The sequence below is a fragment of the Lacerta agilis genome, chromosome 15 (assembly GCF_009819535.1).
Source record: "Lacerta agilis isolate rLacAgi1 chromosome 15, rLacAgi1.pri, whole genome shotgun sequence".
NCBI classification, from domain to species: Eukaryota; Metazoa; Chordata; class Lepidosauria; order Squamata; family Lacertidae; genus Lacerta; species Lacerta agilis.
Window position 1 is genome coordinate 32641937 of NC_046326.1, and position 13271 is coordinate 32655207.

General features: G+C 45.0%; 1 protein-coding gene across 3 annotated transcripts in view; it reads left to right on the forward strand.

Annotated features, from left to right (window-relative positions):
* Positions 1 to 13271, forward strand: part of CLIP2 (CAP-Gly domain containing linker protein 2) — a 75543-nt gene that overhangs the window by 18445 nt on the left and 43827 nt on the right. For all 3 annotated transcript variants that reach the window (XR_004427948.1, XM_033171515.1, XM_033171516.1), the window contains exon 2: positions 5589 to 5829. Coding sequence is in view for 2 of the 3 variants with exons in the window: in XM_033171515.1 (XP_033027406.1) it covers positions 5703 to 5829 (127 nt within the window). In the remaining variant the exon portion in view is untranslated. The remainder of the gene's footprint in view (positions 1 to 5588; positions 5830 to 13271) is intronic.

Here is a 13271-nt window from a genome sequence, read left to right on the forward strand (position 1 = left end):
CAGGATCCTCTGGGGGAAGCTGTATGCTTTGATTGTATGGTGTGCATGTGCCAAAAGATTTTCGAGAGAGGTTTTAAATCGTCACGTTGATGCTCTGATTTGATCCTCGGTTTTATTTACTGGTTGGGCTTTTTTATCCTTTAATTGCTTGGTGGTTGCTTTTAATCCTTGATTCTGGTTTTTTTTTTTTTGCTTACTGTGTGCACACAGTTTTCAATGCATTATACCCAGTGCTATTCCTTCTCAGAGTAGACACATTGGAATAGTGGACATGACGTAACTTAGAATCACAGAACTGTAGAGTTGGAAGAGGTTCCCAAGGCTCATCTAGTCCAACCCTCTGCAGTGCAGGAATCACAGCTAAATAATCCCATGACAGATGGCCATCCAAGCTCTGCTTAAAAACCTCCCATGAAGGAGAGTCCACCACCTTCCAAGGAAGACTGTTCCACTGATGAACAGCTCTTACCGTCAGAAAGTTCTTCCTAATGTTTCATCACAATCTCATTTCTTATCATTTGAACTCCCTGGCTTGGGTCCTCCCCTCTGGAGCAGCAGAAAGCATGCTTGGTCTATCTTCCATGTGACAGCCCTTCAGATATTTGAAGATGGCTGTCATATCACCTCTCAGTCTTCTCTTCTCCTCAACCGTTCCTCATAAGGCTTAGTTGCCAGACCCTTGATCATCTTGGTCAGCTTCCTTTGCACATATTCCAGCTTATCAATATCCTTAAATTGTGAAGAAGAAGAAGAGTTTGGATTTGATATCCCGCTTTTCACTACCCGAAGGAGTCTCAAAGCGGCTAACATTCTCCTTTCCCTTCCTCCCCCACAACAAACACTCTGTGAGGTGAGTGGGGCTGAGAGACTTCAGAGAAGTGTGAGTAGCCCAAGGTCACCCAGCAGCTGCATGTGGAGGAGCGGAGACACGAACCCGGTTCCCCAGATTACGAGTCTACCACTCTTAACCACTACACCACACTGGCTCTCTTTGTGGTGCTCCAAACTGGACACAGTCTTCCAGGTGTGGTCTGACCAAGGCAGAACAGAGCAGGACTATTACTTCCCTTGATCAGGACACTATACTTATGTTTCTGCAGCCTAGAATAGCAGTTATTATTATTATTATTAGACGTAAAGCATATATAAAAACATAATAAAACATTAATCATTAAAAAGCTTCCCTATGTAGGGCTGCCTTCAGATAACAGCCACCACCACGGCAACAATTTCATTATTTATAACCTGCCCACTCTGGGCAAGTTCCAGCACATATAAAAACGTAATAAATATCAAACATTAATGTAATCTCACTATATGCAAGTTGTACAAGTGACAATAAAGTATTTCAAATTAAAAAAACTTCCCGATAAAGATGTCTCCTAAAGGTTGACCTCCTTGACATCGGATGGGAGGGTGTTTCGCAGGTTGGGCACCACAAGCGAAAAGACCTTTTTTTGCTGCTGCATCATACTTGTGGTCTACTAAGACCCCCTAGATCCTTTTCACATGTACTACTAGTAAACCAGGTGCCCCCCACCCTATATTTGTGCATCTGGTTCTTCCTGCCTAAGTGCAGAACTTTACATTTCCCCCACTGAAATTCATGTTGTTGGTTTTGGCCCGGTTCTCCAATCTGCTAAGGTCATCTTGAATCCTGATTCTGTCTTCTAAGACAGTGGTTCTCAAAGAGGATGACAAGTGTGGTGGGAAGATTCAAGGAGAATCAAATCAACATATAAACATTTCAGTATTGTAGCATATCATATATATACCGTATTTACTCGAGCCAAAGCACCATCAAATCTAAAGCGCACCTGAATTTTCAGAACCTTGAAACCAAAAAAGTATTTGCTGGTAAATGTAAATGTGCCGTTGAATCTAATGCGCACCTGATTTTCCGCAACGTAATTTGGCCAAAAAAGTTGAGCATTGTTGTTCAGTCATGTCCGACTCTTCGTGACCCCGACTTTAGATTCAAGTAAATACGGTATATATATTTTTAAATTTGCAGAATATTGATGGATATCTTTTCAAAATGAGAGGATGAGAATTGGCTGTTCTTCTACAGTTGTTCACAACATATTGTTGTGAACAGCGATTTTCAACTCTGGCAAATATGAAAGATGAGAAAAGAGAAAGGCTTCTTTGTGTTGATGAGGAGATGACAGTTTGTTTGTCTCAAATTAGACCTAATATAAATGAGATTACCCCAGCAAAAGCGAGCTCACTCTAATTGAATTTGTATACATACTTATGAGGCACGTTTATAATTACATTTTGGGAATGATTCATGTTTTTATGTAGCTGCCCTGGATGTCCCATGATCATATTATAAAGTAGTTGTGTTCTGTGTTATAAATCACCGCTAGGAGTTGTTTCTTTTTGTTTTCCAATGTATCAGTAAAAAAAATTCATTGTGGCATGAGCAAATTTTTATTCTGAAAGTGTGGCCCGGAGAAAGAAGTTTGAGAACCGCTGCTCAAAGGGATTAGCTACCCCTGCCAGTAGCTTCATGGAACTTGGGACCCATTAATTTCAGTGGGTCTACTCTGAGTAAAACGTAGCTGCAGAAACCCAGCATTTGCAGATGCGACTTGTTGGATATCAAGTGTCTTATAAGTTGTGCTTTGCTAAACCCTTTTGGCCATAAGCGAGGAAAGTTTGACCTGACCAAATTAAAAGTGTTGCCTTTCGTACGGTTCTTGGGGAAACGTCTCTGCAATGGTCCATCCCAGAAATGGGGAACTCGTGATCCTCCCAGATATTGTTGGACTACAACTCCCATCATCCCTGACCATTGGCCATGCCGGCTGGGTCTGATGGGAGCTGGAGGACCACGCAGGATCCCTATCCCTCTTCTTCATTGTGCTTGTGCGTGAACCTGGGGTTAACAAAGTCAATATTTTAAAAGGACCACAAAAGCAGGAATGGCAGTAGCTGAGAGACAGGAAGTAATTAAGGCATGAGTGGAGGATTTTGGCGTAAGCTGAGCTGGTGGGGGAGACTTTTGGCAGCAGCTGATGTGGGGCGGGGGGAGGAGTTTGCCAGGCCAGATTGGGAGAATCCTGACACAGTTTGTCCTTAATGCATCTTGCTCTGAGAAGTCTCAAGTGTAGCAGGAGGACACAGGATTTGACTGCCTTTGGATGAGAGAGAGTCACAGAGGTGCACGGTGTTTTCTGGGAAATCTTTGTGTGCTCAAGTAGAAGTGGAACAGCATGGGAGTCAGTCCTACTCCTAAACTGGGTGGTAGGTTCTCAGAAGCCCTGCATCGGCATCCTAAAGAGTTCATGTTTGTGTCCTGGCATCAAGTGAGCTTCTGGGCCCAATTCAAAGCGCTGGTTTTGACCCATAAAGTCTTATGCAGCTCAAGACTGCCTCTCTTCTCATGAACCAACCCCAGACAACACAAGAACGGGCCTTTTCAGTAGTGGCTCACCTGGCACCATCATTATAAAGCTTTAGGCGTCAGGTCCAAACATTTCTTTTTCACCAGACTTTTGACTTTTAATCATCTGTGGCCGCCTCGAGTGGGTCTGTGTGTGTTTTAATCCTGCCTTTAAAAAATGTGAGTGCGTTTTAGATTTGCCTATGCTTAGTTTTGCGGGACGCGGGTGGCGCTGTGGTCAAAACCACTGAGCCTAGGGCTTGCCGATCAGAAGGTCGGCGGTTCAAATCCCTGCGACGGGTTGAGCTCCCGTTGTTCGGTCCCAGCTCCTGCCCACCTAGCAGTTTGAAAGCACGTCAAAGTGCAAGTAGATAAATAGGTACAGCTCCGGCGGGAAGGTAAACGGTGTTTCCGTGCGCTGCTCTGGTTCACCAGAAGCGGCTTAGTCATGCTGGCCATATGACCCGGAAGCTGTCTGCGGACAAACGCCGGCTCCCTCGGCCAGTAAAGCAAGATGAGCACCGGAACCCCAGAGTCGTCCGCGACTGCACCTAATGGTCAGGGGTCCCTTTACCTTTACCTTTATGCTTAGTTTTATGATGGGTTTAACGTGTGTGTTTTTATTTATTGTTGCAAGTTGCTTTTGGTTGCGTTGGGAAAAAGAGTGAGCGACAAATAAGCAGAACAAATAAATAATACAGACTCCCAGGCTGTGCCTCAATTTCTAGCTTAGAAACTCCCATAAGCATGCTCCTTATTCCAATTTTCTCCACCCTCTACTGTTCTTAAGGCATTACCTTCCCAAAAATCTCCTCTAACTGTTGAATCCCATTGATCATCTCCTAATTAGCTAACCATCGACCCCCACCAAAAGCAATTGTTGTTCAGCATTTGTAATGCTGCGTTGTTTCGGATGCAATGCCAAACTCTGGTTCGTTGTTATAGGAACAGGTCCTCTGCTTCCTTTACTCCTTCAATGCGCTGCTAAATTGACTTCTGGCTTTAGGCGAACCATCATCTGCCACACTACGAAACCTGTAAACACTTGTTTGCACAAACCTCAGTTGGACGTCGTAGGAAATCTTGGTTTATCGTGATGGCAATGCGCCTCTGTAAAGCTTTGCACTCGTACACCTTCTCTGGGGCGAATTCTTGGAGTCATTTGGAAGCTCTGGCTTCCTTTTTTTGAATAACCACAGCTTATTGGGTGGTTTTGACACCCAAGCAAGTGGGGAGAACTGTGGGTTGTTTGGAACAAGCCACTTTCAAACCATGGTTTGAGAAGCTGGCTTGCTTCCTGCATTCCCCAACCTGATGCCTTCTGGTCAGTGCATGCCCCTAAACATTTTGTGAATCTAAAAGGAGAAGAAACTTTTTAAAAAAAATTTTTTTTAGTTTCTTCTCTAGTACGGTGAATTGTCCGTTCCGTTGCAGCTCTCGATGGCGGGCTCATTTCCTCTCACAGTGTTCCTGTCAATGGTGATTTTCTTGAGTCAAAACGAGAGTAGCCTACCTGTAAGGTTCTCAGTTAGTTGCTCATGAGTAAGCAGCCAGGACTCCGCTGTTTCCTTTAAAGATTCTATTGTGCAAACTGTGTACAGTGCAGAGCTTAAAAGTTCATGTCTGTATCAAGCGGTGTCAGAATCCGGGAATGGCTCCTTCCGGTTCTGACCCCAACAAAAGAGTTTCGGTATACGGAAACCCCGCCTTCCATCCTTTCTTTTCACCCCACGGCGTCTTTCGGGCAACGGAAATTGCGTTCCCCCTGTATCGCCCTCGGGACTGTGGGAGTGCTGGGTCTCTCTTGCATCCCCAGAGCCTCTACCCCCTTTCCCCTGTGAACTCTCCCCCTCCTCGCTGGACGTCTTGCCGCTCCTTTCGCTACCAGAGGAGGAGCTGCTGGCAAGGTGGGACTGGGGCTCTCTGTAGCATCCGGAGAGCCCTTCCACCACCTTGCGCTGCATCAGGGACAATTCCCTGACAGTAAACATTTTTTTTAAAAAAAGATAAAAGCACTGCTTCTAGTTGATTTGGATGCACATCAGTGCCAATCACAACATGGCCAGTGGTCATGGGAGTTGGAGCTACTTGTCACACACTGTAATTTTATTCCCCTTAACAATTTTCCCTTTAGCTGGTATTTTCTTTCTCCTTCCCCTGAATTTTTCTCTTTGGGTGCCTTTCTTCTCCCCTCCAGGTCTCCAAAGATAGATGAAGGGACCCGTTGCCTAGATGCCTGACATCGTGACACCAAGTCCTCAGCCGGCAGTTGGACCCAATCCCTTGGCTTAAGCCACGGACCTGGGCAAGCATGCTGAAACCAAGTGGACTTAAAATTCCCGGGAGGGGTGGTAAGCACTCCAGCCCCGTGGGACGCCCTGGCGGGACAGCAGCCGCCACCACCGCCTCAACCACTGCCTCCACCACCACAAAAGAAGGTAAGGAACTGCATCCGGCCACAGCAGAGATTTGGATGGGGGATTTGTGGCAGCCATGTTGTTGGAAGGCATTAGGTCAGTTGGAAGGCATTAGGTCAGTGATGGCCAAACTTGGCCCTGTTTTGGGACTATAGTTCCCATCATCCCTGACCACTGGCTCTGTTAGCTAGTTATGATGGGAGTTGTAGTCCCAAAACAGCTGGATGGCCAGGTTTGGCCATCGCTGCATTAGGTGGTCCATGAGGAAGGGACATTTATAAGGTGTCTTCATTAAGGAGCTTCCTGCAGCCAATCGGAAGCCGCGCCTTGGTTTCCAAACGTTTTGGAAGTCGAACGGACTTCCGGAACGGATTCCGTTCGACTTCTGAGGTACCACTGTTATTTCAGATATTGGAGGGTTGTAACATTTTTCATGTGTGTGTGTATATATGACGTGAAAAGGGGGGGAGAAAAAAGGGGGAGAAATAATACTCATATACAATAGAGGGGAAAATAGAGAACCTTTGTAGCATAACCTTTAAAGTAATTGTGTCATCTATAAATATCGGGATGTTCTCCTCGAGGTCATTTGATATTCTCACTTGGCACTGAAAAGTTACTAAGAATTCCGAAAAGTAGTGTACAAAATTTCACAGGAGGCGCCTGAACATTGTTACCACCATTGATATTTATATAATAAATTGGTTTATTTTTAACACACGGCGGATTTCTAACAAGAGGTGTTGAGTCAGTGAGCGGGGGAACTTTATAAAGCATAATCACCCTTTCCTCTCTCTTTGGTCTATCACCCTCTTCTCAGCCTTTTAGATCCATTGTGGTAACCTGCCCAGCCACCTCCATTTAGCCTGGGAATAGCCAGTCACCCAGTGGTGGTTAAGCAGGAATTTTGGGGAGCCATTTCTCCAGTTAGTCAATGCAATTTGAATCTGCGCTTAGGCTAAAGGTAAAGGGACTCCTGACCATTAGGTCCAGTCGTGTCCGACTCTGGGGTTGCGGTGCTCATCTCGCGTTACTGGCCGAGGGAGCCGGCGTACAGCTACCGGGTCATGTGGCCAGCATGACTCTGGCGAACCAGAGCAGCCCACGGAAACGCCGTTTACCTTCCCGCAGGAGTGGTACCTATTTATCTACTTGCACTTGATGTGCTTTCAAACTGCTAGGTTGGCAGGAGCTGGGACCGAGCAACGGGAGCTCACCCCGTTACTAAAGTGCAATTCTTCCTCTCTCCCACAACTCAGTCATAGTTAAACCCAGTGGGATTTACACCCAAGATTTTCAACCTTAAGAACAGGCCGCAAAAATAAATGGGCCAGGATTTTTTTATTTTTTAATGTAGTAATGTGAGCAGGAATGAGGGATGAGGAGGAAATTGGATTCAGTGCTCCTTTAATCTGCACCTTTTGAAACAGCCATCCCAAGGAATGATGTCCACATCTCTGAATTTTAAAGTGCACTTCTTCAGCCAAGTACTGGGTGCACAAAAAACCGTACACACTAGGATAGTGAAAACAACATGTGCAGAAATGCAATATATTAGGGAAATTCGCTTTACAAAAAGTAAGAAACTTGTCCTGAAAATGCTGATGAATTTTCATGAGGTCTTTTGAATAAAGAAATTTGCAAATGGACTGTGGAAATGTGGAGGAACTGAACTTAAGAGACTCGAAAAATGGAACCAAAATGGACAGATATATCCAGCCCCAGCAGGAGCTTAACATACTTTGAAGTGCTGTTAATATCTAGGCTCCATCTTGGAAGATTGTTGGGCAATTTGTTTCCTGTAAAATGATCCTTTTTGTAATTAATAACTAACTAACTAACTAACACACACAACCACACTTCCAATGTACTCAATCACAAACTTGCCCCTGATTTTAGTTTCAATCCTGAATTCTTGCAGCGAAGGAGAGGCTTTCTTTTTAAAACCTCTCTTCTTTCTCTCTCGCCCCTCCACCCCTCTCCGCCCCCTTTAAAATAGCAGTGGACACTCCGTACAATGAAAACTGTTGATCCCCAGGGCGTGAAATGAATCGTGCACAATTGGCTCTTTATTGCTTTTAACGTACAGTGCTTCTTTACAGTTTCTGGTCAAATTTTTGAAAAAAAAATGCAGCTTTTTATTGGCTGCCCAGGCTTGCCGTAAATGGATGCCTGCCAGCTGCTGAATCCACTCCTGTCTGTTGTGTGCCCCCGAATCATCAGCAAACTCAACTGTATTTGCAAATCTGTTTCCCCACCTTTTTGTGTTTTGTTTTGGTTTTTTTAAAAAGGTCATTGTGCAATAATAATAGATACCAGTGTATCTTCTAGAAGCAACGAAGCAAGCAGCTTGTTTGATTAGCTATCTTTTTTTCTTTAGAAAAAGTGTGGTTTTTATGAGTTGCTTTTAATTGCTAACTTCTTGTGGTGGTGGTGGGGGGCAATCCCCTTCCCCGCAGAAGCCTTGTGGCAGCAAATTGGGTTGGGCTACTCATTTAGATTGTGGTGAGGATTCCTAAGGACGGAGTGCTGGGGTGCCTTTTTAAAATTTTTTTGAACATTTGGTAAGAGAGTTTATGAAGAAAAGTTACCAACATTTGGAGAGGGGATTTTAGTTTAGGGGACAGAAAGAAGAGAAGTCTGGGCCTGAGAGGGAAGTTTGTTAAATATCAATGCAAGAAGAACCTGCTGGAGCACATATATAGAAGCACAGAATTGTACAGCCAGATGGGACTCTGAGGGTCATCTACTCCAACCCCCTGCAATGCAGGAATCTTTTGCCCAACGTAGGACTCGAACCTATGACCCTGAGATTAAAAGTCTCATGCTCACCAACTGAGCCATCTCAGTTGCTTGTGAGTTTTGTTTTGGGCACTACAGAGTCGATAACTGTTTAAATACTGTACTAACATACCACACATTTATGGCTGGATTTTGTACAGGCCCAACTCCAGCTTCTGATTGCAGAGTGTGAGGCCTGGGCGGGTGGCCGCTAAGACAGTTCACCCCACGTGACCTTCAGGAGCGAAGATAATTTTGTGCACTAAGCCTGAAGATAATTTTGTGCCTAAACAATGAGGCACTAAGCCTGGAGGCTGGTCCCACGAACGAGCACTAATGGATGGGGCCGCTACTCAAGGCATCACAAAGCCATATATTTTATTCCTTAGGGTGAGCAGCTGAGCTCTCTGGCTGATGATTATTCTCCTCCTTTCATCTCCACCTCCATCTCTGTACTGGCTGCTTGTTTCTTTAAAACACCCTCTGATTATCCTACTCGTAAGGCTTCCCTGCAGCGGGACAGTGCTTTATAGAGTACAAGGGGAGAGGTCTCTGCCCCCAGGAGCTTACAGTCTAAAATCTGGGGAAAGATGAGAGGAAGACGAGGGGGAGACACGGAAGTGGGGGGTTCCACCAGAAAGAATAAAAACAATTGTTCGTCAGATTTCCTCTGTTTAATTTGCTACTTTGGAAGAGGATGATTTCAGAGGCCATCCAATCTCTTAGTCCTGCAATGCAGGAATATGCAGCTGTCCCCATATGGGGATTGAACCTGCAACCTTGGCGTTATCAGCACCACGCTCTAACCAACTGAGCTATCCAGGCTGATCCCATGCGGGAGGCCTCAGGTTCAGTCCCCAGCATCTCTCCAGGTAAGGCTGGGAGAAGCCGCTGCCTGAAATCCTTGGAGGCCTGCCATTCAATGTGGACAGTGCTAAGCTGGATGGACCAAGGGTCTGAGTTAATCTAAAGCTTTCTCCAGGGTCTGAAAGAGAGGCCTCTCCTGTTCCCTGCGGACGAATTTACCTGGAGGCACCTTGTCTTGAACTCGGAGCTGCGGGGCATGAAAACTAAATTATGGTCCCTGACTGAGGAGATGCTCATAGGCTTTGCATTGGCATCTGCGGAAATTTTTCCAGGGTGGAGGGGGTGCAAATACTCCAAATCAGCCAATATATAAGTTTGTTGCAAAATGAATGGGCATATGAGTCTTCTGCATGCGTGTCCGTTTTGTAGTCTTTAAAATGTATTGGTTATTTGTGTGTGTTTAACAGATTTCGCTGCTTTTGTTCTGCATCGCCTTGATTGTGTAGAAGAGGATGAGTGAATTTATGGTGGCAATAATACTTCCTGCACATTTTGCTTCGTATCTCAGCTTGTTGTTGTTGTTCTTCTTCTTCTTCTTCTTCTTCGTACCCCACTTATCTGACCGGTTTGCCCCAGCCACTCTGGGCAGCTTCCAACAGATATAAAAAAAATATTATAAAACATTAAACATTAAAAAGTCAACATATAAAAACAGTGGGTGATAAAGACTGGGCGACACCCACTTAAGCCAAATGGTAGAAGTGTACTTTTTATTTAAATTGAAAGAAGGGGATCTTTAGACTATTTGCCCTAGCCCCCCTGCCTTGCAAAGTACCCCTTTGGGCTCTTAGCACATGCCCCCTCCCAAAACGTGGGTCTTGGAGAAAGTCTGATATTTGTGGTGTTTAGAGTCCGGGCTTCGTCCCCCCCCCATCTCTACCAGATAACCATGGAAACTGGGCTGCTACGTGGCCCGTTCTGCAAGGCCTGACAGCTGGCCGTTTTGGCACAGACCCGTCACACAGGCATAACAGGATTAAACACGAGGTTCGGACGCCAATGGGAAATGGTGGTGTGGGGAGGGGAGTTAAAGCTGCCCTGTTCTTGTCACACACACCCCCCCCCCCAAACCAAATGGTTAAGGATTTTTCTGCTGCCAGTTTTGCCTGCAGGCCAGATTCTTTTGGCCACAGGCCTCCCATTGCATACCTGTAAATCTGAAGGTCACCCGTGCTTTAAAATCTAATGCTCATAAGTGCAGAAACCTCGTGAAGGATGCCTGGCACCAGCTGAAGCATAACACCTTATTTTCTCCCCCCCCCCCCCGTTTTGTTCCCCAGGCACTGCTGTCGGCGTGTTGGACGCCTTGGGAGTTGGAAGGGGGAAATCTGTCAGGCCCGTTTAAACTCCTTTACAGAGCCGTAGGAAACAGGAGCGGCAGAGCATGAGCTAGAATAATTGGATCAGAGAGTTGGAAGGGTCCTCCGGGGGTCATGTAGTCTGACCCGCTGCTCGGTGCAGGATGCGGCAACAGCACCCCCAACAGATGGCTGCACAGCCTCTGCTTAAATAGCTCCGGCGAAGGAGAGCCCATCACCTCCTGAGGCAGCTGAACAGCTCTTACTGATAGGAATTGTTCCCCCTAATCATCTTCCCTGCTGTTTCCACCTGTTGGGTGCAGCAGCAACTGGAAACAAATCTTCTCCAGTTTCTGGTGCCGCAGCTCTTCAGACATTTGAATTTAAGAATTGGTACTCAAGTTTGCTTCCCATCCCTTCTTCCCCCCCCCCTTTTTTTGAAAAAGTTTTTCCCCCCCATTATTCACAAGATTCCAAATACACACCTTACAAACACATATTTCGCATACAATTACATATTTGACTCCCCTCCCCCCCTTTTGTGGTTCCTTTTCTACTTTAGATTTTTAACAATGCGTATTCCACTTTACTCCATTTTTAAGTTATTCTTCCTTTTATCTTAGTAATATTTTTAACTGCTTGATTTAAGTTAATCCTACTAATGAACTTATTTGCATGCCAGAACTTTTCAGATATTCTACAAATTTTTCCCATTCTTTAATAATTTTCTTTTTCTCTTGGTTTCTTACTACACCCGTCTGTTTTGTCATTTCAGCAGAATCCATCAATTTAATCAGCCTTCATTGGCATAGCATCTTCTTCTTCCCACCTGTGGGGCAAGCACCATTCTGGCTGCAGTTGTGGCATACAATAGCAAATTTTAAAGCTCCTTCAGAATCTCTATATTCACAACCCCTAAAAGAAAAGCTTCTGGGTTTTGTTTTGTTTTTTACTAAAGGTTATCTTAAACATTTTCTTCAATTCATCATAAATCATTTCCCAGAAGGCTTTTGTTCTTTTACAGTACCGCTACATATGATAGAAAGTGCCTTCCTTTTTTTAAAACACTTCCAGCATGAGTTTGATTTTGATTGGTACATTTTTGCAAGTCTGCTGAGAGATAGATACCATGTATACATCATTTTCATAAAGTTTTCTTTCAGTGTGTAACATGCTGTGAATTTGAAATCTATATTCCACAGCTTCTCCCATGCAGCCGTTTCAATATTATAACCAATATCCCTTGCCCAGTGGATCATCACAGCTGCCCATCTTTTGTTTCCCATTCTAGTAACAGTTTATACATTCTAGAAATTGTTTCGTCAGTACTTCCTCATAGTTCTCTCTAAAATTGGGAGGATTGATATAGAAACCCAATTGCACTTCTTCCCCTCCCTGTCCCTTTTCCATTGCATGCCATTTTTTTTTTTAGATTGCAATCCTTAAGGCAGGGACTGTCTGATTTTAATTGACAGGGTTAAATTGTGCTAAGTAAATAATAGCCAAATGCACAAATATAGGCTGTGGAACGGGGTTCCTGTGAAAAGGATCTAAGGGTCTTAGCGGACCATAAGCTTAACGTGAGTCAACAGTGTGATGCAGCAGCAAAAAAGGCTAATGCTATTCTAGGCTGCAACAACAGAAGTATGGAGTCCAGATCAAGGAAAGCAATAGTCCCGCTCTTTTCTGCCTTGGTCAGACCACACCTGGAGGACTGTATCCATTTCTGGGCGGCACAGTTTAAGAAGGATGTTGACAAGCTGGAAGGTGTGCAGAGGAGGGCAAACAAGATGAACAAGGGTCTGGAAACCAAGCCTGATGAGGAACAGTTGAGGGAGTTGGGTATGTTTAGCCTGGAGAAGAGGAGACTGAGGTTGGGGGCGGTGGGGATATGAGAACCACCTTCAACTGTCAGAAGGCCTGTCACATGGAAGATGGAGCAAGCTTGTTTTCTGCTGCTCCGGAGGCTAGGACCCGAACCAATGGATTACAATTACAAGAAAGGAGATTCCGACTAAAGTTCAGGGAGAACCTTCTGGTGGTAAGAGCTGTTTGACGGTGGAACAGGCTCTCTCGGAAGGGAGTGGGCTCTCCTTCGCTGGCTACCTGTCAAGAAATCTTTAGCTGCGATTCTTGCATTGGAGAGGGTTGGACTAGAATCAGGGGTTGGCAAACTTTTTGAGCAGGGGGCCGGTCCACTCTCCCTCAGACCTTGTGGGGGCCAGACTATATTTTGAAAGAAAGAAAGAAAGAAAGAAAGAAAGAAAGAAAGAAAGAAAGAATTCCTATGCCCCACAAATAACCCAGAGATGCATTTTAAATAAAAGCACACATTTTACTCATGTAAAAACACCAGGCAGGCCCCACAAATAAACCAGAGATGCATTTGAAATAAAAGGACACATTCTACTCATGTAAAAACACGCTGATTCCCAGACCGTCTGCGGGCCGGATTTAGAAGGCGATTGGGCCAGATCCGGCCCCCGGGCCTTAGTTTGCCTACCCATGGACTAGATG